The sequence below is a fragment of the Juglans regia genome, chromosome 7, assembly GCF_001411555.2.
Source record: "Juglans regia cultivar Chandler chromosome 7, Walnut 2.0, whole genome shotgun sequence".
In the NCBI taxonomy this organism is placed as follows: Eukaryota; Viridiplantae; Streptophyta; class Magnoliopsida; order Fagales; family Juglandaceae; genus Juglans; species Juglans regia.
The window spans coordinates 22,053,220-22,078,981 of NC_049907.1; the positions used below are offsets into that span (position 1 = coordinate 22,053,220).

General features: G+C 36.5%; 1 protein-coding gene across 3 annotated transcripts; it reads right to left on the reverse strand.

Annotated features, from left to right (window-relative positions):
- Window positions 1–515: 515 nt before the first annotated feature.
- On the reverse strand, window positions 516–25,681 carry LOC109008426 (probable acyl-activating enzyme 16, chloroplastic). Of its 3 annotated transcripts, XM_018988508.2 has the most exons (18): window positions 25,228–25,681; window positions 21,671–21,856; window positions 19,892–20,006; window positions 18,159–18,246; window positions 9,644–9,855; window positions 8,885–9,003; window positions 8,126–8,275; window positions 7,782–7,849; window positions 7,007–7,112; window positions 5,744–5,902; window positions 4,662–4,715; window positions 4,501–4,581; window positions 3,693–3,830; window positions 2,933–3,092; window positions 2,626–2,705; window positions 2,346–2,491; window positions 1,012–1,069; window positions 516–911 (listed from the first exon to the last, which is right to left on the reverse strand). In XM_018988508.2, the coding sequence occupies exons 1-18, from the start codon at window positions 25,456–25,458 to the stop codon at window positions 819–821; spliced, it is 2,244 nt and encodes a 747-aa protein (XP_018844053.2). In that variant the 5' UTR covers window positions 25,459–25,681; the 3' UTR covers window positions 516–818. The 3 variants fall into 3 exon arrangements, with proteins under 3 accessions (XP_018844053.2, XP_018844054.1, XP_035547816.1); XM_018988509.2 differs by lacking the exon at window positions 25,228–25,681 and having other exon boundaries at window positions 18,159–18,251; window positions 21,671–21,777; XM_035691923.1 differs by lacking the exon at window positions 25,228–25,681 and having other exon boundaries at window positions 18,159–18,251; window positions 21,649–21,722.
- Between the last annotated feature and the right edge of the window lie 81 nt (window positions 25,682–25,762).

Sequence of the window (25,762 nt, forward strand, 5' to 3'; positions counted from 1 at the left end):
ATGTTCTTACATTATTGTCGTCTGTATCTAGATGCTCTAAAGTTATTATCCAATCTGTTATGATCTTAAATGTGAGAGAGATAAACATATCAAGTATGTTCGATGTTTAGAGATCCTAATCAACATAAGCAAATCCTCCTATTCATGTTTACTAATCGTTGATCCATCCGAAATCCTAAGGTTATAAAAACTACACATTAGCTTTAAAAACAAAAGCAAAAACAAAACTACACATTAACTAGAACATTTTATCCAAGTTTTTTTCTTTTGGAAACCTATAACTAATTCTTCTTAAATTAAGTTGAATGTCATGTAAGTAATTTTGTTATGAGAAAAGTCCAACTCTTACCCTACCAGTTCTCTCTTTAGTTTACGAAAAATTAATAGGTACCCTTCTATCACATGTCATATAATCAAACATGCTTAGTTTACATAGTTAGAAATTAAGTGGAGCAGTGAAACATGTACTGACTCCTTATTAAGATTCAACTCAACCGTTGAGATGAACGAAAATAGATGAATTACAGGCAACAACTTGAAAGGTAACAAGCATAGAGCTGAGCTGTTGTTATTACAATGTTGAAGTGCATGAGTTTATGCATGCACCTACATATGCACGTCCAAAACCATTGCAAATTATTATCAATGATTCGACAATGAACTATACTGCATGTAGTTAATTGTGCATAGATATAGAAATCATGGCAGGAAACCTTACGAAACAGGCAGCAGGGAGTTTTGAGATGGTTGTGTCTCAAGGGCTTGATATACGGTTTATACAGTTTATCACGTTTAGGTACATAAATCCAGAGGGAATTTTACTTGTAGAGATTGTCAATTTCCTCCCTAAACTGAGCCATAACCTTATCCCTTCGAATTTTCATGGTCGGAGTCATTAATCCGCTATCAATCTGTAATTGAAGGGTATGATTAGCTGAATATCATATTTTTATAGTTTAAATGGAAATCCTAATGCCATTTAGGCAATGAATGTGAGCAAGAACATCTTACAGTAAAGGGCTCATCAACAACAAGGATTGGTCCTATTTGAAATGAACACTCCGAAGTCCTGCATGAAAAAGGAAAAGAACAGAATAATAAAACCTATGAAAACTTTTAGACTGGAATATATTACTCTTTTTTTTTTTTTAATTTCCTAATACTATTTTCACACCTAAATGCAAATGAGAAAGACATAATTTCAACATGCATGGTCATGCAAAAACCGAGATTCAACATTCATAATCAAAGAATCAAAAGTAAGCTTGAAGAAAATTCAAGGAATGCAGTCAGACACTCAACTCAACCCAACCAGAATTAATCCCAATTAAATTGGGGTTGGCCTTTTTTTCCCCCCATAGATTTCAGCCTAGCCAAATGCCCAAATATCTACTTTTCTGCCATCCAAAATGACACTTCCGTTTGGACTTTCATCTCTCTAGTATTATATCTTTTTTACTACGTTTACCCAAGCCGTTTTAGGCAGCTTTCAACCACTCCCCACTCCAACTTGAATTATATCAAATTTTCTCTCTTCATTGCAAAAGTCCAAACCACTTTAAGTGACTTCCCCTCATCTTTCCTAACCTTTTGACCAATGATTTTTTGCCGTATCTTTCCTAGAATTTTCACCTCTTCTTCTTAGCATTCTCTGCTTATTCAGTGCATTTTAGCTTATTAAAACCCCAAGCTTAATATGATATGTGAAACACAGTTAGTCTAATAGCAGTCCTATAAAGTTTCCCCTTCAAATTTATAGCTCTACTACGGTCACATAATACCCTTTATGTTCTTCACGTACTTACCCACTTACTGAATGGGCGATATTCTCCTCAATTTATGTTATTAATTAAAATTACCAAAGATGATTGCTGTTTAATTTCGCTTAGTCGTCAAGTTATACAAACCCGTCACGTATATTTCTACTGCTATTGAACTTGTACCCTATATGCTCAGACAGAGGAGTTGGGAAAAGACATGAAATGGTATTTCCCTGAAAACTCATTTAGAAAGGAAGTGCCACATCACTAATCTTTTGATAAACATGCCTATCACAGTGAAGACAAAATAGTAAAGACTTTATCATAGTTATATTAACTTTAGGAATCCAGAACAAATTAGATGCTCCAGCAGTCTAACAATTCAACCTATCTCTGTGTCTAAATAATTGTCCATAATTTGTATCTCAGAAAGACAAGGCAGAGGAAAATAAATTCCCCCACCCCCATCTCCCAATCTTTGCCCTACAGGTCAGAGGCTAGTAAGAAAAACATATAGAATGAGACTTCTATAGGCAAGCAATCCCTCTTTGATATTGTTCAAAATAGTTGGGGTTGAAGCCTTACCATGTTCTCAATTCTTTATATAAAAGGCTGGTCATTTTTTCCTTAGTAAGGTCAGAGGCATTGCCCTCAACAATAGACAGTTCTTTCGCTGCCAATAGAACCTCTTCTCTGTTTGGAACAATTATAGCTCCAAGACGTCGTTGATCCTGTAATTTGTGAAAGCCACTCAATAACTAAAATTGCCATGACGGCTCCATGTGGCAGGATATACGGGAACAACTCAAGAGAGTAAGCCCAAAAGCAGTAAGGAAAATTTGGAATATAATTCTGAAAGTTTCACCTGGCCGATAACAACTATTTGTTGAATTAGACTACTTCTGAGAGCAGCTTCTTCAAGCTCCCCCGGTTCAATGTTTTCACCTATTTTTCTCCAAACAAATTAAGTTAAAAAATGCCACAGAATGGTGGCAAGCAGATATATATGTGTGTGTGTGTGTGTGTGTGTGTGTCTAGTTAGCATACCAGTAGAGAGAACTATTTAAATAATGCCACAAAATGATAACTAGTTAAATAATGCCACAGAATGAGAACAACTACTTGTTAGCAAGAAAGATCCGCAGTCAGTGTTAAGACAATATTTAGCATACCAGTAGAGAGAACTATGGTATCCTTGGCACGCCCTTCAAGAACAACCACACCTCCACAGTGACGACTACGCCCAGTGGAATGGTGAGGAGCAATCCAACCTATATCACCAGTGCTTAGCCAACCATCCTCATCTAATGCTTGCTGTGTGGCTGATGGATTCTTTAACAGAAAAGTATCACTTAACATAATCATAAAGATGAGGCAGTTATCAAGAGTTGATATTAAACCAGTAAGACTAAAGGTAGTTGTGTTCAGAGATTTAATACTAGCTCCCTCAAGAAAAAGTCTGGAAGATTACCTGCAATGAAAATGTGGGTTCTTAAACTGAAAAATCAAATCAACCTAAAATGTTATTTAATGTCTTGTAGAAAGAGCATTTGAAATCAAATAACATACAAGATTCCTGGTTGGAAGGTTTCCTTAATAGCACCTTAATGATGGGCTTTCAAAGGTCCTTAGTGGTAAACCACTTCCATAAATAAAGCATTTAGATTTGTAAGAGACAAAATAAGCTTTTAATTTTTTTTTTTTTTTTTTTTCTGATATCCACAAATTATTAACACTAAATAATTAATGCAAAATTTCATGTAATCACCTGCCTTCTGTGTTTTGAAGCCATGGAAACTATGATTACCCTAAAACAGCTTTGGAAGTGTACCATAACCATTATCTCTATCTTATTTTAATAATTCCCTATATTTCCCACAGAAACATCAAAGAAATAAGTTTTCATTTTAATTGAAAGAAAATAACACCTACCTTGTAGTAACCTTTCATCACTGGTGGCCCCCTAACTTTAACAATTCCCTTTGAACCAGGTGGAAGAGCTTCATTGGTTTCAGAATCTACAATTTTGAATTCTGTATGTCGAATTGGATGCCCAACGGAACCAAGAACCTTCAAAAGATTATTTCTGTGATATCATCATGTGATGTACCAATCTATATAGGAGTAGATGCACTTACAATAAACCGCATAGTGAATAATAAAACAAGAATACTGGAATAGAACTGAAAAGGGTATGTTAGAAGGACTTATCTAAGATAAGGCTAGAATTGTAATATTAGAGAACGATTAAATGTACACCTCGAGTAAAAATTATTTTAACCAGATGGAATAGATTTAAAGACTTGAAAGATAAATAATATAACTACAGGATGCTTCCTCGTTACAATTTATTCATGTTTAAATGATGTCGAACTTGGTGGATCTATGCATTTCTGTTGATCTTCACTCCTTCCACCATCATTTAAGAGTGCAGCAGAGCAGACTAGTTCACAAATGTTCCTATTATAACTGTGCACAGCCAAAATGAAATAATTGCAAGCAAGCTAAATAGTACAACTTTTCCCAGCAGATTGAGACAATCTTGGTGTTATCAAGTGACGCAGTTATAGCTGGAATATTTGGCTTTGCAAGTCACTTGTATGGCATCCTATCAAAGTCTGAAACCTTCTATTCTATTTTCTCCTAATACAGACTTTGCAGGTCTAAGTATCACACAAGTGTTCTACATTTTGAAATTAAGATGTGCTTCTTACTTATCAAAAAAAGATGTGCTTCTTACATTGCAAGTAGGTCGTCGTGCAGCAACAACAGGAGAAGACTCCGTTAAACCATACCCGTTTTGCACTTTCACGCCAATTGCCTATATGCAATATTACACTAATATTAGAGACAAGAACTAGAAATCCTGTGTGGCAAGGTAAATACACATAATGTTCTAACCTCAAAAAACTTATCGACATGCAAAGGCAAACTACCGCCTCCACTTACGCCAGCCTGCAGCATTGCCAGGGATAGCTTTTGCCTTAGTAATTTTCCTTCTCACAAATCTACAGTATAATTTCTAACTTTAAGGGAATGGAATCTCATTTAGATATGATAAAAGAAATAGAGTACCTTTTCCCAGAATCAAAGAGATTTACAAAAATGGAAAAATAATAAAAACAGCTTCTTACAGTAAATATGTAATAAAAAGAACTTTCTCTTCTGCCAACAAAAGCCCTAAATAACATTTTTTGGAGAGATAAACCCCTGAAAGTCTCCAAGTGAGACTTTAATGTAACATGCTGGACATCCCTTAATCCAAAAGTTTAAATCTATGAGTTTGATTATCTTATAGCAGCTAATCATTCCAGTCATTGTGGATTTTACACTTACATGGGCACTCATGAAAAATATCTCATTTGCATGTAGGCCTCTATTACATTGACCTAATTCCCTCTTGCACGAGTCCAGAGTCGAGAGTAAAATGTGTGTTCTATGATTTCACCAAAAGCAGTACCACCGAATGTAAATCACTCCAAAAGCCACCCACTTTCAACAAAGTAACATATCGAGACCAAGGCACTCATCCAATCAGAAAACCAATGACTCTCATACAAGTTTATCACACCACAACTTTAGTAGATAAATACTTGAAATTTCTCAAAGTGAAACCTTCATAATATTTGTCAGGGCACTACTTGGGAGCAAAGCTTAAAACTATGGGTTTGGACCCAGTTTTGGAATATCACTCAATATGGGACCTAATCCTCAAATACACTAACAAAAAGCTTTCTAAGAAGTTTACCAACTTAAATAGAGAACAGAGAGACAGAGACAATTGGATGACATGAAAAGAAATTCTTTGAGAGAAGAAAACGTCAACAGCTCAAACCATTTTGTTAGAGTACCAACTTGTCTAGGAAAGTTTGAATGTTTGTTTTTTTTCCAAACACAACAGAACAAAGAAGAACGGACAATGTTCCTATTCCACCAAAAACTAAGTCTTTCTGAGGCAAAAATACAATTAAACAAAACAATACCTTTGATATTCCGATAGCAGAGTGTATTTTACCATAAACAATTTTCTTTGCCAACAGATGCACCGGCCATAATATTGCTGCGATAAATCTTGCCCATACCCAGTCCAACATTGAAACAAGATACGAAGGTTGCATTTGATTCCTCGTTAGACATTTTCCCTTGAACCAAATTGAAACCATTCAAGAAATGAAGTGATGGGATGGAATATAAACCAAACGAAATGAGAAAAATTAAGAGAGAATGAACTATATTTTATCCAGTTTGATTTAAAGAATAGGTAAAAAAAAGTGATGGGGCAGGTAAAAGCATGAAAGTTCAAATGCATTGATTAAAACTGTTCCATGATATTTTGATCTACAACATGGCACCCATTAACTAGTGGTTGACAACCACTTTCATGAGGGCAATATGGTAGGTTTTATTGGCTACTGAATTAACTGATAGTTACATTGCGCAGGCCTCCACATGGTAGGTTAGTGTGTGCTGTGCTTGATATACACGTTTTTCCACTTCCTAACGGCTTGTAACTTTTGGTATGGTGGCTCTCCAAAATATTTTTATTAATTGTTGGACTTCTGTAACAAGAAGGCAAAATTGGTCAATGGACACATGAAATTCAAAAATATTCAAATAGAGAGGACTTACTAAAGTGCCATCAGCATAGAAATATGTTTATTAATTGTTGGACTTCTGTAACAAGGCAAAATTGGTCGATGAACACAAATGAAATTCATTAAAGTTCAAATATAGAGAACTTACTAAAGTGCCATCAGCATAGTGTTGGAAACAAGGAGTCAGTGAGAGGATTTTCAGTTATATAATATTTTACTAAGAATTATATTTTTATAAAAGAAACAGTCATTAAGTTGGGGAAGTAAGTGGATTGAAGCAGTCTATAAGTGAAGAATTCAATTATAAATTATTTAGTTCCTCAATCCCAGCTTCACAAAGAGCTCTTAACCCATAAAATAGTGGCAGCTTATGGTCAGACCAGCATCTGCTGCTTACATGTTTTTTTATTGAAACAGTATGTGTCTCTAACACCATGGCATCAACTAGAGAACTTTCAAAACAAAGCAAGAAACCTTCCAGACATAGAACTTTTATTTTATAGGTAAAATAAAACTTTATTGACTCAAGTAAATAGGCATTGCCCAAGTACACAGGGAAATGACATATATTGCTTTTGAATGACAGATATTCCAAACATAGAAAATGACGGATAACTGATGGCTCACAAGCATAATACAAAATTATCAAACCTCATAAATTCTCTTCAATTCCATGTATGTCAAGCTGACTCTTATAAATGCAAGGGCAATAAGCTTACGTGCAGGGGAGCTACTAGAAATTTGCTTTTGGATCCCACTGCAAAAAGAACAAATTAATAAAAGGAACACTCTAAAAGTAAATGATTTACCCACGAAAAGGCTAGATTATACAAGATGACCGAGCAGGGTATTCATGATTCCATTATTGGGCAAAAAAGAAAAAAGGCAATATAGCATTTTGAAAGAGTTATTTCATCATCTCTCATCAATTTTGAAGTCCCTCAAACTGTATCAAGATCCTCATCATAAAGGGAAGTGAACTAAGAGCATAAGAAGAAGAAGAATATCTTCTAACAGAAATACTCGGTCTTCGAAGAAGACTTAAAAATTGCTTTACAAACTGACGCGATTACATTTGATACTTCAGATATTAGAACTCCTTTTATTACAAAGTAGATCTAACATATCACATCTAGCCACATCAATTTCTAAACTTCCTTATTGTAGTTCTCTTTGTAGACCTAGTACTTCTCATCTTCTTCAAACACAGGGCTAGTATTTTCCCTTGGTCATTTGATACTTTGGAATATACTTCTACTAAACGTCCATGAACTCGAGGAATATTTTTTTTTTTTATAAGTAACGTCCATGAACTCGAGGAATATTTTTTTTTTTTATAAGTAACGTCCATGAACTCGAGGAATATAAATCACAATATTAAAACACTGCATCGAATCAATGTAACTACTCCTGAAAAAGAACATACCTGTAGAGTGTCTCATATACTAATGGAACAGAAATCACATAGTTTGGTTGATAATGCCGCAAATCATCCTATCGAAGAAAAAATAAATAAATAAACAAGTTGGCGCATTGCAATGTAACATATCAAGTTTAAAGCCAAATTCTGAAATGGCTAAAGTATATAGTTTTGTCCACTCTTGCAAACTGAGATAGGAAAGAATATCTTAAAAAGAACAAATTATTAAAGTCATTCAAAAACATTACAAGAACCCAAGCAAAAAAAAAACATCCCAAGAACATTGAGTAACAAAAGCTAGTCACGTTTAAACGTGCATGGAAGATTAAAAGAAATCAGAAGAAGAATACCTTCAAGTTTCTTACAGTCGTGTATACTTGTTCAATTCCATATGTGAAGATAAAATACTCACAAGACCGTTCATATGCATGCCAAGGTGGAAGCATGCTTAGAAATCGATCACCGACTTCAGCAGGTACAACATCCCACAAATTTTTTATCTGGAAAAACAATAGGCAAGAAATAGCATCAAGAATAAGTTAATTACCAAGTCAACTATTGTCTTCAACGGTAACAAGCAACAACATGAAAGCAAGGAAGGTTAAGCACAAATTATTAAAAGAGCTTCAAGCAAACTAATTTCAACATAATAGCTTGCCCAAATCCAATGGAAGCTAGATCAAAAGTAAAAGTTGATGATAGGACTGTCTAATTAAACAACCATCTTTACACAGATACAAGCACGCACCAACAATGCAAAAACACTGTCAAGCCATAAAAAATGATTTACGACTAGACCTCCAAGAACAAGTAAAGTTGAATCCACTTAATGATTTAAGAAGTTCAGCCCATACTGTTCACTGGTTTCTAATCTGACGTTGGCTTTGAAGCCTTGTACAATCCCAATAACCAATCCAACGGGTCAGAATTGTAATAATGTAGCTCAATTAACCACACTAGTTCACTACATTTACTATTCATATCACTAATTTCAGAGAAAACTACATACATAAGAAAATAGTAAGTCGATACACGAAGTCAATAACTATTGTTTGGTTTGCTAAAGTAAGACAACCAGAAAAGAGTCAGCCAAAAGTAAGCCCTCATACCTGGTGCAGCAGATTCCGATGAGTGAGCATAACACCTTTCGGATTGCCGGTGGTTCCACTTGTGTATACAAGCGTAGCAATATCATCAGAGTTTATGGCTTCATATAAAAAGTCCTGTCCTGCAACCAGAATAGTGGTTTCAGGAAAACAAATTGTTGATACCCTACGGAGCTAACATGTTTACTCTCCCATCGTTCTCTGTGGAAATTTAGGATGTTATTTAAGCTGAAAATGTATCCTACTTCTGGCTTAGTCCTGCTTGAGGCTTTTACGGTCTAGACATTCCAGCTTTAACCATTAGAGTTAATGCAAATTCTTGAACACTATACCTATAATACCAACAACCCCAGCTAATGGCACATATATATTTCTTGTTCTAACTGATAAAATCTCAATGAAAAATTTTCAAAACAGGAAAATTAGGAGGATATTTTGGGGACAAATTTGATTCACACACTTTGTTCAGATTACACACTTTTTAATTTTTAATTTTTCTTAACTAACCATCTTTTCTTTTACATTATTGAAAAACTTTCCACATACGTAACCATAAACTCATTCTAGTTTATTTATTTAAACTAGAAATTCCTTTTGGTTAGCAACATCCTAAGATTCATTTGTTCAATTCTGGCCATGGGAAACAAAGTGACAAGAGAATATCGACAGACAAGGCTTTAGTATGTGTAGCAACAACAACAAGAAGTGTCTGCAAGTAAAACAAATAGGAAAATTTTGTTAGAACTCAGTTGATTGACTTACTAGCAGCATGAGAATCAAACAAAGACCTGCGATTGTCTCGTCCCAAATCTATAATTTCCTTGTAAGTAAAAAAGGGCAACCCCTCTACTCCTTTACAAGCCATGGATGACTTCTCTCCCCAAAGCAGAATGACGAATCTCATAGCAGCCTTGGAACAGAATGTTTCGGTAATTTGATCGAACATTTCAGGACTATCCAAAACAAGTGCAACACTGTAATAATTACAACAATCGAAATAAAAAAAAATCAATAATCTGTCTTAGAGCTGTAAATAATGAAGACCAGGAATATAACTAACCAACTCTCAAGAACAAGTCATAGCAGACAACTTGAATGTGTGCATAGATTTTAGTGGCTTCTATGTGCTAAGCACCTCTTCTGAGGTTTCTGATATCCACACATGCACTGTGGGCACCAGTAGCCTCCCTCCCTCATGCTAGAAATAAAATGGAAATGGAAGAATAAAAATAAAAACTTATTACTCCCACAAAACATATTGACTGAAAACTATTAATTCCACACGGTGAAATGGTAGGTAAAACTTTTTTCAGAATCAAATAAGTTGTCAGGTTAGAATGGTACTGCTGAATATCCCAGCAGAGACTAAATAGTTGCCCAAATGCTCGTTAAGTAGTGAAATGGACAAAACGAGGGAGTCAAACTTGTCCTATGAGCTACAAACTCATAAAAAAATAATACTTGTTGTATATTTATTTGCATGTGTGGTTGTGCAGGCATCAACTGTATAAAATATGATAAGCAAATAGAAGAAAGGAAAAACGACACTTAGCTAATCCAAAATATATCTCTATGCAATCCTCTGCACCTACTTTGCCATTTGTAATCCTTCCACCAAACTATCCACCAACTAGGCAACTATATTGGAACGCCAGTTTGAAAGAATTATTGAAGGATATTGCAAAACAAGTGACAAGTGCCACCAAGGCTAACCAAGCTAGCCAAGTGATCAACACATTATAAGCCTAATGAAATATCTTAAGTATCCCAGTTCGGCCTTGCAAAATGTCCATAGTATCCAACCCAAATGTAATTACTGAATCACACTGAGCCTTATGAAATATCCAGAATATCCTTGTCAATCATCGTGCAATGTCCAGAGCACCCCTTAGGCCTTACAAAATTACCATACTACTCTAGTAATATAGACTATAGCAGAAAATTCAAATTCAAGCTTTCTCTGTTATATACGCTTGCATTTATGAAGAAAGCTGGTGTATGTTTCCAATGTTGCTTGGTTAGTCATTACTGAAAAATGAGAAAATTGTATGCCTTTCAGAACTCCAGTTTGGTTATAGTACAAAATTTCTTTTCAAAAGTTGGTGTGTATAGTGCTATGTCTATGGATATCCTTTTTCTTAACTCCAGAAATGGTATCTGTGATAATTATTAAAGAATGTTAAAATGCTAGAGGTAGAGGTAACCATTCTCATCTCCACTTCCTCCAGCTCAAGTTGCTCTTCTAAATCCACCAGTTTCTTTTTTTTGATCGGTATTTTAGATGAAATATTTTAGAGGATGTACCATCCTAAATCCACCAGTTTCTTTGGCCACGCTGCTTCCTTGGCATTTGTCAGCCTGCCTATATGTAACATCTCCTACCCCATTTACACTGTTCTCCCTCAACGACTTGATTACCACAAATAAATCAATCTCTTACTTGCCGCATAGCAGTGGCAGTTACATTGTTGCAGAAGCAACCAGATTGTGGAGCAACACAGTCAGAGGAGGACCCCTGTGTGCTCACCTACCACACACCTGAGCTCCTCAAGTGTAGTTTACTCAATCAACTTGGCTCACAACTAGTGGCACAATACTCGTATAATAGGTTGAATGTGTGGCAATTGGCAATGACGAACTCACTGCTGAGGATCAGCTAGAGTTGAAGGCGATATGACGAATGAGCATTCACTAATTTGATTTGGTCCTCTTCACACCAGCAATGAAGGCAAGCCGGATTTCAATCGAGCTCCCGTTGGCTATCCATCATGTCTGATGCGGAGAAATGAATAGAGTTTGATGATCAATAGACTTTATTTGACTATTCTTTACCAGTGTCAGAGGTGTAAGATTCCTCAGCTTTCAGATACTTAGTCCTTGTTTGTGTCAAAGGAATTAGCTGGCCATTTAAAGTCAGCAGATTTTCTGCCTTGTACAGCTTTGACAGCTATCTTCTATGTTTGTAAATCTTTTATTCTTTCCTTAATTAGGATATACTAGCTGTATGCTAGTTGTAGGCTATCTTTAGACAGATCTGTATATGGTAGTTTAGCTGTTTTTAAGGGCTGAAGATCAGCTTGTATTCTTCATATATAATGGGAATTCTCCACCGAGAGAAAACATACTTTTGCTCAAAGCTCTCTAAGTTTATCATGGCATCAGAGCCACAACTCTGAATTTTCACTTGTCTCTAATCCAACTCAACCCTAGTTCAGTCCCTTATTCTCGGTATTCTTGATCAAGTTCTCTCGGCCTCATGTCTTCAAATAAGTCTGATGCCTTCTTGGTTCATTTTAATGGCGAAAACTACTCAGCCTGGGCATTCCACTTCAAGATATTTGTCAAAGGCAAGGATCTATTGGGCCATGTTGATGGCAGCAACCCTGCTCCTGATAAAAAAAAAAGACAAGGATCAGCATGCCAAGTGGGAGGTCAAGGATGCTCAAATAATGGCGTGGATTCTAGGATCTGTCAAATCCAACATCATCTTGAACACTCAACCCTTCAAGACTACAGCCGAGATGTGGACTTACCTGAAGAAGCTCTATAGTCAGCACAACACTGCTCGTCGGTTCCAGCTTGAACATGACTTGGCCAATCTCCAACAGGACAGTCTCTCTATCTCTGATTTTTACTTTAGCTTCATGAATCTTTGGGTTGAATATACTAATATAGTCTATGCTACCTTACCTCCCGAAGGTCTTAGTTCTGTTCAATCTATCCATGAAACTACTAAGAGGGATCAATTTCTTATGAATTGAGATCTAAATTTGAAGGCACCAGGTCTAATCTTATGAACCGAGAACCTGTCCCCTCCTTGGATGCATGCCTCAATGATTTGTTTCATGAGGAGCAGTGCCTTCTCACTCAAACCACCATGGAACAACATAGATCCACCTCTATTCCCGAGGCTTATGCAACACAAGGCAAGCCAAGAGGAAGGGATATGAGTAAAACAAAAAACAAAACAAAAAAAAGAGGCAGAGATATGAGCATTGTTCAGTGCTTTTGTTGCAAAGGATTTGGCCATTTCGCTTCACATGGTCCCAAAAAATTCTGCAACTACTGCAAAAAGGATGGCCATATTATCAAGGAATGCCCTACCCTACCCCCCAAGAGATATGAAACAGCATATACTACCTCAGTTGGCTCTTCTAGTACTGGTAGTTATGTGGATACAACACCTCTGACACAAAGTGCTCCTACTCCTGTTCAACCCATGACCCCTGAAATGATTCAACAAATGATCATTTCTGCATTATCTGCTTTAGGACTCTTAGATAAACCCTTCTCTACATCACTTCCTTGGTACTTTGATTCCGAGGCTTCCCATCATATGACAAACAATGCTCATTTCCTTACCAATATAAACAAATATTCTGAAAATCTCAAGATTCATACTGCTGATGGTAACCATTCACCTATCACAGCCACCAGTGATGTTTCTCCTTCTCTAAACGATGTCTTTGTCTCTCCTGGTCTTACCACTAATCTCGTCTCTGCCGGTCAGTTGGTTGACAATGATCGTAAAGTGGAATTCTCTAAATCAGATTGTGTTGTGCAGGATCAACAATCAGGGAAGATGATCGCGAGGGGCCTAAAGTAGGACATCTTTTCCCTCTCCAATTTCCTTTGTATCCATGTTTCTCTTTGCCCTTTGTCACTTGTAATTCTGCTCATGTTGATTACCGAGCATGGCATAAACTTCTCGGACATCCAAACTGTAATGTACTTCATGATTTGCTAAATTCTGGTTTACTTGGGAATAAAGAGTCACCATCTCTTAGTGCTGTTCAATTTTATTGCAATTCTTGTCAACTTGGAAAAAGTAAAACTGTGTCATTTCCCACTCACACACCAAAAGTAGTCCAACCTTTTGATATGATACATAGTGATGTGTGGGGTATAGCACCTGTTACTTCTCATGCTAATTACAAGCACTTCGTCACTTTTATTGACGACTATAGTCGTTTCACATGGATTTATTTCCTGCACTCTAAAGATGAAGTATTTTCTGTTTTCAAGCTCTTTCATGCTCATATTCAGACTCAATTTTCTGTCAATATCAAAATCCTTGGCTCTGACAATGGAGATGAGTACATGTCTCATTTGTTTAAGGAATTTCTGCAAACTAATGGCGTAATCTCTCAACGGTCTTGTCCTTCAACCCCCAAACAAAATGGGGTGGCTGAAAGAAGGAACCGTCACCTTCTCGATGTTGTCCGCACACTTCTTTTAGAGTCATCAGTGCCCTCTCGGTTCTGGTGTGAAGCTCTCTCCACTGTTGTCCACCTCATCAACAGATTGCCTTCTCCCTCATTGAACCACGTCTCTCCTTACACTCGGTTATTTGGTCACGCTCCAAATTATTCTAACCTTCGTACCTTTGGTTGTGTGTGCTATGTTCATCTTCCTGCACACAAATGCACAAAACTCACAGCTCAGTCAGTCCAATGTGCCTTTCTATGATATTTTGTACACTAGAAAGGTTTTCTTTGCTATGATCAAAATCTGCGTCATATTCGGATTTCTAGAAATGTGATCTTTCTAGAAAACCAATATTTTTTCTCCACTCACCACGATCCCCTTTCTCCTTCATTTTCTGTTTTTTCCTTGTTTATTAACTCTTTTGCAGATCCAGAACCTTCTAAGCCTCTCCTAGTGTATTAGCGACGCTCCTCTGCCACATCAAAATAGCTTCCGCACCTCCCGAGACCTCTCAACCTCATTCCCCAACTGCTGATCCTGTTCCAGCAACTGCACCTACTCCTCTCAAACACAGTACTCGGGTTCGTAGACCCCCAGATAGGTTTGGTTTCACCCCTCCTTTATCCTTGGCAGCCACCTTGTCTTCTACTCCTATTCCCTCATCTTATAAACAGGCAATGGAGCATGAGTGTTCACGGAAAGCTATTGAAATAGAACTTCTCGCACTTGAAGAAAACCAGACCTGGGATGTTGTTCCATGTCCCCCATCCGTGAAACCCCTTGACAGTAAGTTGGTGTTTTCTATCAAGCTTCAATCCGATGGATCCATAGACCATCACAAGACTCACTTGGTGGTTCTTGGCAACAAACAAGAGTATGGCCTAGACTATGATGAAACCTTCGCACCAATAGCCAAGATGCCCACCGTGAGAACCATAATAAATCTTGCTGCATCTCAATCATGGCCTTTACATCAAATGGATGTTAAGAACGCATCCCTACACGGTGATCTCAAGGAGGAAGTTTACATGAAACTTCCCTCAAGTATGCCTACTTCCTCACCTAATGATGTTTTCAAACTAAAACGCTCTTTGTATGGTTTGAAGCAGGCACCAAGAGTATGGTTTGAAAAGTTTCGATCCACTCTCCTTGGCTTTTCCTTCACTCAGAGTCAGTATGACTCCTCTCTTTTTCTACAGAGGACATCTAAGGGCATAGTTGTTCTCCTTGTTTATGTGGACGACATCGTTGTCACTGGTTCCGATATGGAGGCCATCTCTGAGATTCAGAAATTGTTGCATTCTAATTTCCACATGAAAAACCTTGGCCAGCTCACCTACTTCTTGGGGTTAGAGGTGCATCATCGACCTCAAGGTATCTTCTTGAATCAAAACAAATAAATTTAGGATCTAGTTCAATTAGCCGGACTCACAAACACTACTTCTGTTGACACTACCGTGGAACTTAATGTGAAGTATCGACGTGACAAAGGGGAGCTTCTTGAGGATCCTACTTTCTATTGGAAGCTAGTTGGTAGTCTTATCTATCTAACCATCACCCGACCGGATATCTCTTATGTTTTCCAGCAAGTTCATGCAAGCCCCACGGCATCTCCACCTATCCGTAGTCTAACGTATCATTCGATACATCCTTGGCACACCTAGTCGTGGCTTACTTTTTCCAACTGGTTTTTCACTCCAGCAACAAGCCTACAGTGATGCTGATCGAGCCGGCTGCCCAGACACCAGGAAATCTACTACCGGATGGTGTTTGTTTCTTGGTGATGCTCTTATCTCTTGGAAATGCAAGAAGCAAGACTATGGCTTCGTTTGGATGCACAACTCAGTCCAATTCACTTCATTTTTAGACCGAGTTCAACGTCCAAACACAAGTGCATATCTTCCCAACGCAATTTAAACGTGAAATTAGTAGTTGGGCCCACGGCTTTTCAAATTTCTGCCTTTGACTGGACCCACCTGACATATCTATTCCCTCCATATAAAATTTTTGTCATTTCTCGTTTTCCAACAAAAAAACCTCTCATTTCCCACCAGCATTTTTGTTTTTGTGGGGCTAAGAAAAATTCGGTCATCACAACTCTAGTCCTTTTTTTTTTCTTTCATTTCTTTCATTTTCCTTGCAGGTTTGGTACCGGTAAGTGGAGACAAAACTATCATATGAACAGTAATAATTAATTGTGGGACCCAATAATTTTACAACTTCTCATAAATATAAATAAACTCATCTTAACATCCAAACACACTTAAAACTCATTTTAAGTAGGTCCCACAAAACTCACTCAACTATCTCAACTCACTACTATTCTTAAAAAACTCAAATCAACTCAACTCAGTTCAACATTCAAATGCAACCTATGTCTCCAAGTCATCAACTGAGGCAGAGTACCGCGCTATGTCTGTTGCATGCTCCGAGATCATTTGGTTGCGTGGTCTCCTCACAAAGCTTGGTTTCTCCCAAGTTCAACCTACTCCACTACATGCTGACAACACTAGTGCCATCCAAATTGCTGCCAATGCTGTCTACCATGAACGCATGAAGCACATAGAGGTTGACTGCCACTCCATTCAAGAGGCCTATGACCACCAGGTTATCACCCTCCCACATATCTCCACTACTCTACAAATTGCAGATATCTTTATCAAATCCATGACACGCCAGCGCCATAATTTCCTTGTTAGCAAATTGATGCTTGTAGATTTACCAGCATCAATTTGAGGGGGGATGTCAAAGGAATTAGCTGGCCAATTAAAGTCATGTACATCTTTGACAACAATCTTCTATGTTTGTAAATCTTTTATTCTTTCCATAATTAGGATATACTAGTTGTAGGATAGCTATAGGTTATCTTTAGACAAATCTGTATATGGTAGTTTAGCTATTTTTAAGAGCTGAAGATCAGCTTGTATTCTTTATATAATGGGAATTCTCCACCGAGAGAAAACATACTTTTGCTCAAAACTCCTAAGTTTATTTCTTTGGGTAATGAGATATTCTCAGATATTTTCAAAACTTCTCATAATTTTCTTCCCAAACATCACTCAAACACAAAACACTTTTCAATTTCAAATTTTCAACTTTTTCATCTAATCATTACCTAATCATTATCTAAACACAAAATCCAATACAAATTTCCCAAACTTCCAAACAAAACACAAAAAACAGTACAAATTTTTCAAATTTCAAAACAAAAGTAATATTAAAAAATTATATTCAAACCATTTTTTAATTTTATAATATTTTTATTCAACTTTATCTCTCTCCTTTCCCAAAACCCAATAAAACATCTTAAATCAAACCATTTCACTATTATTCATAGAATTCTAAGATATTCTAAGTGTCAAAATGAGCCCTTCAAGAGTCAAATAACAGTTAAGTGAATTGTATCTAATCCAATTGGAGAAGTTAGTCAATCGGAATCGACTTTGTGTCTGATCATTTCAAAATTCAATCCCGGACTACAATAATTGCCTATATATATGTGTGTGTGTGTTTGTTACATTGGCCACACATTGGGATGAATTTATGGTTTTGGGCTTAAATTGCTGACCGAGGCTAAAAGTTCATTGTTGGGGTTGTGTGAGTTCAAGTTTTGGTCTTGGTTGCATGAGGATTGTTGGGTGACTCAAAGACAGTTTGCTCACTAGGTGGTTGTGCTACCGTTTGTGTCGTAATTGCAAAATGGAACACGGGATCAAGAAGAGAGACTCTAGGCTGAGATTAGAACACTTGCAAGGGAGCTTAATACAGTCATTTCACAAATTACATTGGCCCAGACTGTTCATCTGTTGCAACTTTCAGCACATTTAATGGGTGACCTAGACAACAAGGGCACAATGAAACAATTCTTGAAAATTGGAATGTCAAAAATAGTATGACAGAAAGATTACAAATGGGTAGTTCTAAAGAAAGACTGTAATTTCCGGGTCTGACAGCAAACAGAAAATTTCATACTCAGAAGAAGCTTATATTATCCAATTTATGCATATTGATATTGGCAAGCTTAGTTGAATAAGCAGAACACTGACTGAAATAAAACTGCTTACCGAACCTTTCAGAGTGATTGTATATATGCAATAGCTCTTCAACTGATGACCTTGAACCCCTTACCACATTGATTGCCCCGGTGGCCATTATACCTAGACTAAAATAAAGCATGAAAGTGAGTTTAAAAATACAGAAATCTAACTACCAGTGAATACAATTACTGAAAATATGCAATAAAGATTTTTATTTTGTTTTGTATTTGATTAAGTTTACAACATTCGAAAACTATCCTTTATATACCCATAAACACATGAGGAGAGAGACAGAGAATAGGAAACTATCAACCTATTATTGCATTTGCTTGCAGTAATTGTTGCACATAGAGAATATGTGTTTGCTGGCAGTAATTGTTGCACATAGAGAGGAGTGACCATGAAAAACTTCAACAAGCTGGCAATCATACAATGATCTAAAGAAAAAAAGCCTTAAGCCAATTTCCAGTTTTGTCTCCTCAAGGTGCTTTATAACCACCTAACCTTGAGGCTAGCCACAGAACTGCCATGGAACACTGGATGCATAGTGCAATTAATGTGTGCAATAGAAGTTGCACATTATTATACCAAAAAAGATGCAGATATTTGGGCTAGTAAAAAGAAAAGGCAAATACATACTGCTTGGTATCAGTGTTTTCAGGTACCAAATTCCCATATCATGACGGCGAGCAATCACTAATAAAACAATTCTAGTAGAAATGGCAACCATATTCACCATAAGCACATGACTAGGCATGGAAACTCAAGCAAAGCCAATTAATCACCATAAACTATCAACATTCTTCATTAATGTGTTTGCTCGTGGTAATTGTTGCACATAGAGAATATGTGAAATAAAAAATAAACTTAAAGGATAAGAGCATACAAGATCACGTGTTATGCTCTGTTATTATATTACAAGTTGTACTATCATACATAACAAATAGCTTAGTGAGAAAGATTTGGAAAGATATCCCAAAGATGGAAAATTTTCTACAAGATACAAGAACTTATATTATGCATCCATATGTATCAGACACATCATACCTAGCCTATTTCAAAAAATGGCATTCAAATTAAAAAGAAGTTTTTTGGTGTTTGGATCTTTTACAGAAATATTCTTATCATTGTTCACCTCTCGAATTTATTAACCTTGATGTTTAAATGAAAAGTGCACAATGTTTGAGCCATAAGGGTAAGTCCTACTATCCATGTGAAAGCTTTTCAGCAGGACTGTGGAGAAAAATGAAGCAGCATCTGCGGAGTTGATGGGGAAACATATAAAAGGGGGAAATAAGAATTTACAAGGTGAGGAAGTAAGAAAGGTGTTTCAATCAATTCAAGTAGCAAACACCATCTGAGGTGTCCCCTTAAGTTTTAAAAATATAAAAGGAAAGGCAGATAAGGCATAGTGGACAAGGAAGGATTCAGCAGGCACAAGTTGGTTTAAAAAACAAAAACAATAGGGGGAAAAAAGGAACTCTTCTTTGGAGGCAAAGTCAAAAGAGTACATAAATGAATATCTAAATTTCCTTCTACATTACACCATACCACTTACTACATAATAAATACTCCCTTCTGTAGTTTCCAACATCATATATCAATTACCAATAAATTTAGAAGGACCATACTAGGAGGTTTCATATACTTTCTTTCTTCCTAAAAAATGAGCCCTTTTGAGTTCAAAGAAAAAACTCATTTTCAGATGCAGGGATCGCATAGTGTCTAGGCAATAAAGTCAAAGATAAGATAAACTGGCACTTACCCTGATCTGCAACAAGCCACCGGCATGAATTATCAGCAAAAAGTGCTAGCTTTTCATCAGGGTTTACTCCAATAACTCTAAGGCCTTCAGAGAAGTTCAAAATCTCATTCTCCAGCTGCAATGCCAAAGAGGGAAAAAATATTTCAAAAGAAAGAAAAATACCCAAGAGGAAGGAATTTTTTACGGAATTTAACTTAAGTGGAAAGCATCAATCCAGGTTTAACAGTATGCCCCAATTTTCTCACTCTAGCAGGTTTATCTCTATATCCAGCATGAAAGTGGAAAGCGAGCACCCAGCATCTCAATTTAGATAGTTTGGCCTCTTTTTTCCCAAACCAAAGCTTTAATGGATACTATTATCTTGTTGATGCAACCATTGACAAAGAGTCAAGTTGCTGTAATTTTCCGTTTTGACAACATAATACTTTTTTTGGCTCATATACCATATCGGATTGCGATGAATCTTATATACAGTCAGGTCAGAGTCTGTGGTCAGAGTATCATTTGATTTCAGTCATTATCTATGAATTATGTGCACTTGAACAGGCACAAGCGGTTCAGAAAGTTCAACAAATGTTTTAGTATAATTCATTTCTGGGTTTAGCTTCTAGATTACATTTGATGGTTTGCCTTGTTCTAGAATTTCTAATTGTATTAAGACTCTTCTATTGGGTGTTACTTGGAATTTGTTTCCTAGTCAAGTTAGAAGTATTGGTCCTAGTATCTTAAAAGTCAACGAGTCCATAAAAATAAGTTTCACTTGATGGAAATAATTCATACATTGGCAACTGAATGCAGAGTAGTGTTAATAGCATGTTTTTTTTTTTTTTTTTTTTTTTTTTTTTTTTTTTGGTATGCACTTGTACTATGCTAAACAAACCATTAATACCAAAACACAACAGCTATCCAGATTTTCCCAGAAACCTTTTTTTTCGGAGACAAAGTTCTTCCCCATATATCCATCATGTCAAAGCCCTAGTCAATCTTTGAACCCTAGTCCTTTCTCCTGAATTTTCTTAACCTTAGAGGCACAAATTTATAAATCTAAGCCCACCAAAAGTACATGTCAACAGACTGCCGAAATAGGTCCGACATCATTTGTGGTTTAAATGATGATAATTTACCTTAAATTCTTGATGATTCTAATATCCTAGTCATATATAACATCAGACTATGCATAGCCAACCACCTAAGGTAGTAAGGAAGGTTGTTCAGGTAGTTCATCTGATTCTAGAGTCCATTCATGAGAGGGGAGTGCATTTAGAACAAAGAAAGGCGGTGCAAGTAATTATGCCAAGGGAGAGATGACTAGGTTGACCTACTCATCAGTAAACTAAGATATGCGGATTCATCTTAAGAAGATAAGAGTTTAAATATGGTCATCATCTGCTTTAGAGGGAAAAGATTTGAGTATTTTTCCCATAAAGCACACAAAGAAAAATATGTCCATGTCTGGTACATAGAATTTACAAATGGGGAGAGTCGATATCTTCTTCTACCCATGGCAAAGCACAACACAATCATATTTGTCTAAAGATCGTAAGTTATCTAAAAACCATGGGAGCAACAATTACAGATTTATGGATGTGCAAATCTTGGAAATAGAGACAATGAGATGGATGTGATAGGAACAAATACTGAGAAATATTGAAAAGATTTGACCTGTCTGCCAATGAACTCTATCTCAAATGACACTGTCTCCAGTGGAGGATGAGACTTTGTTTAATGCCCATTGGATATATCAGTGTGTAACTTACCAATAAAAAAAGGGGATTTGACCTGTTTATATGTCATTTGTGAAGGTGGAGAGTGGTATGGATCCACCACTGCTACGCGATCACCATATTTATCTGCTGAAGACCGCCAGATGTCAGGAACAGTTTTCCACTCATCACAAGCACCATTGCCGGACATTAGTGATCTTTCCAGGAAAGGACAGTACCTTCTTATCTGCAATTCCCCTGTCTTTAACAGAAGAATTTGACACAAATAATTGTCAGCTCTCCCTAACCATGTTTCTAAGTTTGTATTACAAAATTGCAGCCAAGTTACCTATCTAACAAGCTAAATTATTCCATGTTTTCTCAAGCTCACAAGAACAACAATGTCTTTTGCAACATAACAATTGTTAAGATATAATATAAAATCTACCTCTTCCCATTAGCTTAAACTTTAAAATAGTGATGATTTCACATGGTATCAAAGCAAAGGTCCTAAGTTCAAACCATGTCTCTACACTTCGCATGGTATCAAAACAATATTTTTTTGTCTTTGTTGAAACTCAGTTTAATACCAAAATTAAATCCATCCGTACTGACAATGCATTGGAATTTGATATGAAATCATTTTTTGCTAAGAAAGGAGTTATACATCAACACATTTGTGTTTATACTCCTCAGCAAAATGTTATTGTTGAAAGAAAACATCAACATATATTAAATGTTGCTTGAGCCCTTCGTTTTCAATCTAACATTCCCTTGCATTTTTGGATTGATTGCATACTCACTATTGTTTATCTTATAAACAGAATTCCCACACCAGTACTCTCAAACAAATCACCTTATGAAATTCTATTTTCTGCTAAACCACAATACAATCATCTTAGGATTTTTGGCTATCTTTGTTATGCTTCTTTTCTTGGCAATCCTTCTTATAACAAATTCTCTGCTCGAGCTCAAGCTTGTGTCTTCCTAGGATACCCTGCAGGCATTAAAGGTTATAAACTCTATAACCTCCATACTCATAAAATCATCATCTCTCGTGATTTCATTTTTCATGAAACTATTTTTCCATTTCAAACAGATTCTTTTATTCTTCATCGGTCATCTGAAACTCAGATTCCTTCTTTATCTTTAAACCTTGTATTGCCCACTCCTCTTCCAAACATTCTCATTTACTCACCTATACATAATCTATTACCTGCTACTCTTGACATATCTCAATCTTCATCATCTCCTCATCCATCACCATCAAATCCTACTAAAAAATCCACAATAAATACGAGACCACCTGCTTACTTGCAGCATTATCATTGTTCCTTGATATCTAATAACAAAGTTACTACTCCTCTGGTTGATGGTTCTTCACATTCAGGTATTTCTTATCCCATTTCTTCATATCTGTCCTATTCAAAGTTCTCTCATTCATATCAACATTTCTGTTCATCAGTTGATTCTCTATATGAACCTAAATACTTTCATCAAGCCATCACATATCCTCATTGGAGGGATGCAATGGCAACTAAAATCAGTGCTTTTGAAGCTAATAAAACTTGGACCTTAACTAATTTACCTCCTGGCAAGTAGCCTATTGGCTGTAAATGAGATTATAAGTGCAAGTTGAAATCTGATGGCACTTTGGAAAGGTATAAAGCTCAGTTGGTTGCAAAGGGGTATACTCAAAAAGAGGGAATTGATTACTTTGATACTTTTTCCCCTGTTTCAAAACTAACCATTGTTCGTTGCTTTCTTGCCTTAGCTGCTATACATAATTGGGAGTTACATCAATTGGATGTCAACAATGCATTCCTTCATGGGAATTTAGATGAGGAAGTTGAAACTTCCTCCTAGTTTCTCAAAGCCTAGTGATTCTCGGGTTTGTAAGCTCAAGTCTCTATATGGGCTAAAACAGGCCTCTCGACAATGGTTCTCTAAATCTTCAACTTTGGTTACTTATCGTTTTAGTCAATCAAAGTCTGACTACTCATTCTTTTCTAGCATTGCTAGTCTATGTGGATGACATTGTTATTGCTTCCAATAACTCTCAAACTGTTTTTGATCTTAAAGCTTTCTTGCATTTACATTTTAAGCTGAAAGATCTTGTTGTTTTGAGATATTTTTTGGGGCTTGAAGTTGCGAGGTCTGCTTTTCTCAAAGAAAATATGCTCTTGAAATTGTTTCTGATAAGAGTTATGCTTCATACAGTCACTTTTGCGCACTCCATTGATGAGATTAGCCTAAGTAGTTATTTTATATTAAAAAAATGATACAACCAATCACATTAGTGGAATGTGTAAAGAGTACGCAAAAATGACTGCACAGAGTTTTTGTTCTGATGATGGTCTATTAGCTGCCAAACCTACTAATTGTCTAATGGATCAGAATCTAAGGCTTTCTGACTTTGCTGGATGATCCAGCTTTTTATAGAAGGTTAATAGGTTGTCTTCTTTATTTGACACTTACTCAACCTAATTTATATTATTCTGTTAACACTTTGAGTCAATTTTTGGATCAGCCTAGGCAGTCCCATTATGATGTAGTTGTTAAAGTAGTCAGATATGTTAAAGCTACTGCAGGCCAAGGATTGTTCTTTCCCAGTTCTTCTTCCTTGCATCTGAGAGGCTTCTGTGATTCAGCCTAGGCCACTTGTCCTAATTCCTGAAGATCTGTTACTGGCTTCTACCTTTTCATTGGAAATTCTTTGATTTCCTGGAAATCAAATAAGCAAGTTACTGTTTCCAGATACTCTGTTGAAGCTGAGTATCGTTCCATGGCTTCTACTTGTTGTGAAATCAAATAGCTTATCTCTTTGTTTGCTGATTTTTGCATTTCATTTTCTTCTCTTCCAGTGTTGTATTGTGATAGTCAAGCAGCACTTCACATTGCTACTAACCCAGTTTTCCATGAAAGAACTAAGCATATTGAGATAGACTGTTATTTAGTCAGAGATATGGTTCAAGATAAAGCTGTAGTGACTCTTCATGTTTCTTCTGCACATCAGCCAAAGTGACTCTTCATGTTTCTTCTGCACATCAATTGGCTGATTTTTTCACTAAACCTTTGTCATCAGACAGGTTTCATTTTCTTCTTGGCAAGCTGGGTGTCTTCAACCTACACACTCCAGCTTAAGGGGGGCTATTGCAAATGTATATGATATTAATTTTAATATAATCATCGCATGTAATCACATGCACCTTAGTTACTATGCCCCTTTAGTTGTATTCCTTTATATATTTCCTGTATTTCATTCATTTGTACAGTTTTTCAGATAATACAAGTCTTCTAGAATTTTCCCTCTATCAATAGGTATTATCAAGATCCAAGTATACCCGTAACTGGCATATAAATTTCTATTTGTGAGGAAAGCAGCACTTTTCTTCAAAAGAGTAGTGTGCAGTAGTTTTGACCTCCATCCTGTTTGAAATTCACAGCTCCCCGGATCAAATCTCTGTTTTTTAGTATGTTACTTGGGAAGTAGGGTATAAGCTTCGAAAGGAAAACAACATGAACCATGGAAAAGCGAATGTAAAAACAAATAATTTGAACATGAGAAATGCCATATAAAAAATATAATAAATAAGAATACACTGGATGCTATAAAGGGTGTTCAAGAAATACCTTGGATTGGCAAAAAATCCGCACATGACGATTGACAGAGTCTCGGACTCGACCTCCACCCCATTTCCCACATGTCCTCTGAACGATTTTGGTTCTGGTGTGTTTGCAAGAGAAGAGCATTGAGGTTAAAGGAATCGTTGTCATTAGGTTCGCAGAAGAAGAAGCAAAAGTTGTAGAGGAAACAGAGTAAAGAGGGTTCATAATCATAAGATCTCCAGACATGGTCATCATCTACAGGTACAGAAAGAGAGAGACATAAGAAGAGTTGCGAGATAAGCGAGGTGGTGAAATAGCTTGGAGAGTGTGAAGAAATGTAACGGGATGTCGTTGGAGCATCCGCCGAGTCCCGTCCGATCCGAAACGAAAGAGTATGTGAAGCGAAAAGTCAAAAAGAGTACAGAAATGGAAACAGGACAAAATTACAACCAAACTGTCGTACGTGCGTGCAAACTGTAAAAGCGATAAGCTCAATGATTTGATTTGATTTGAATATGAAAATTTTGTTCTTACTGTTGATCGCCTAAACCCCTTAATT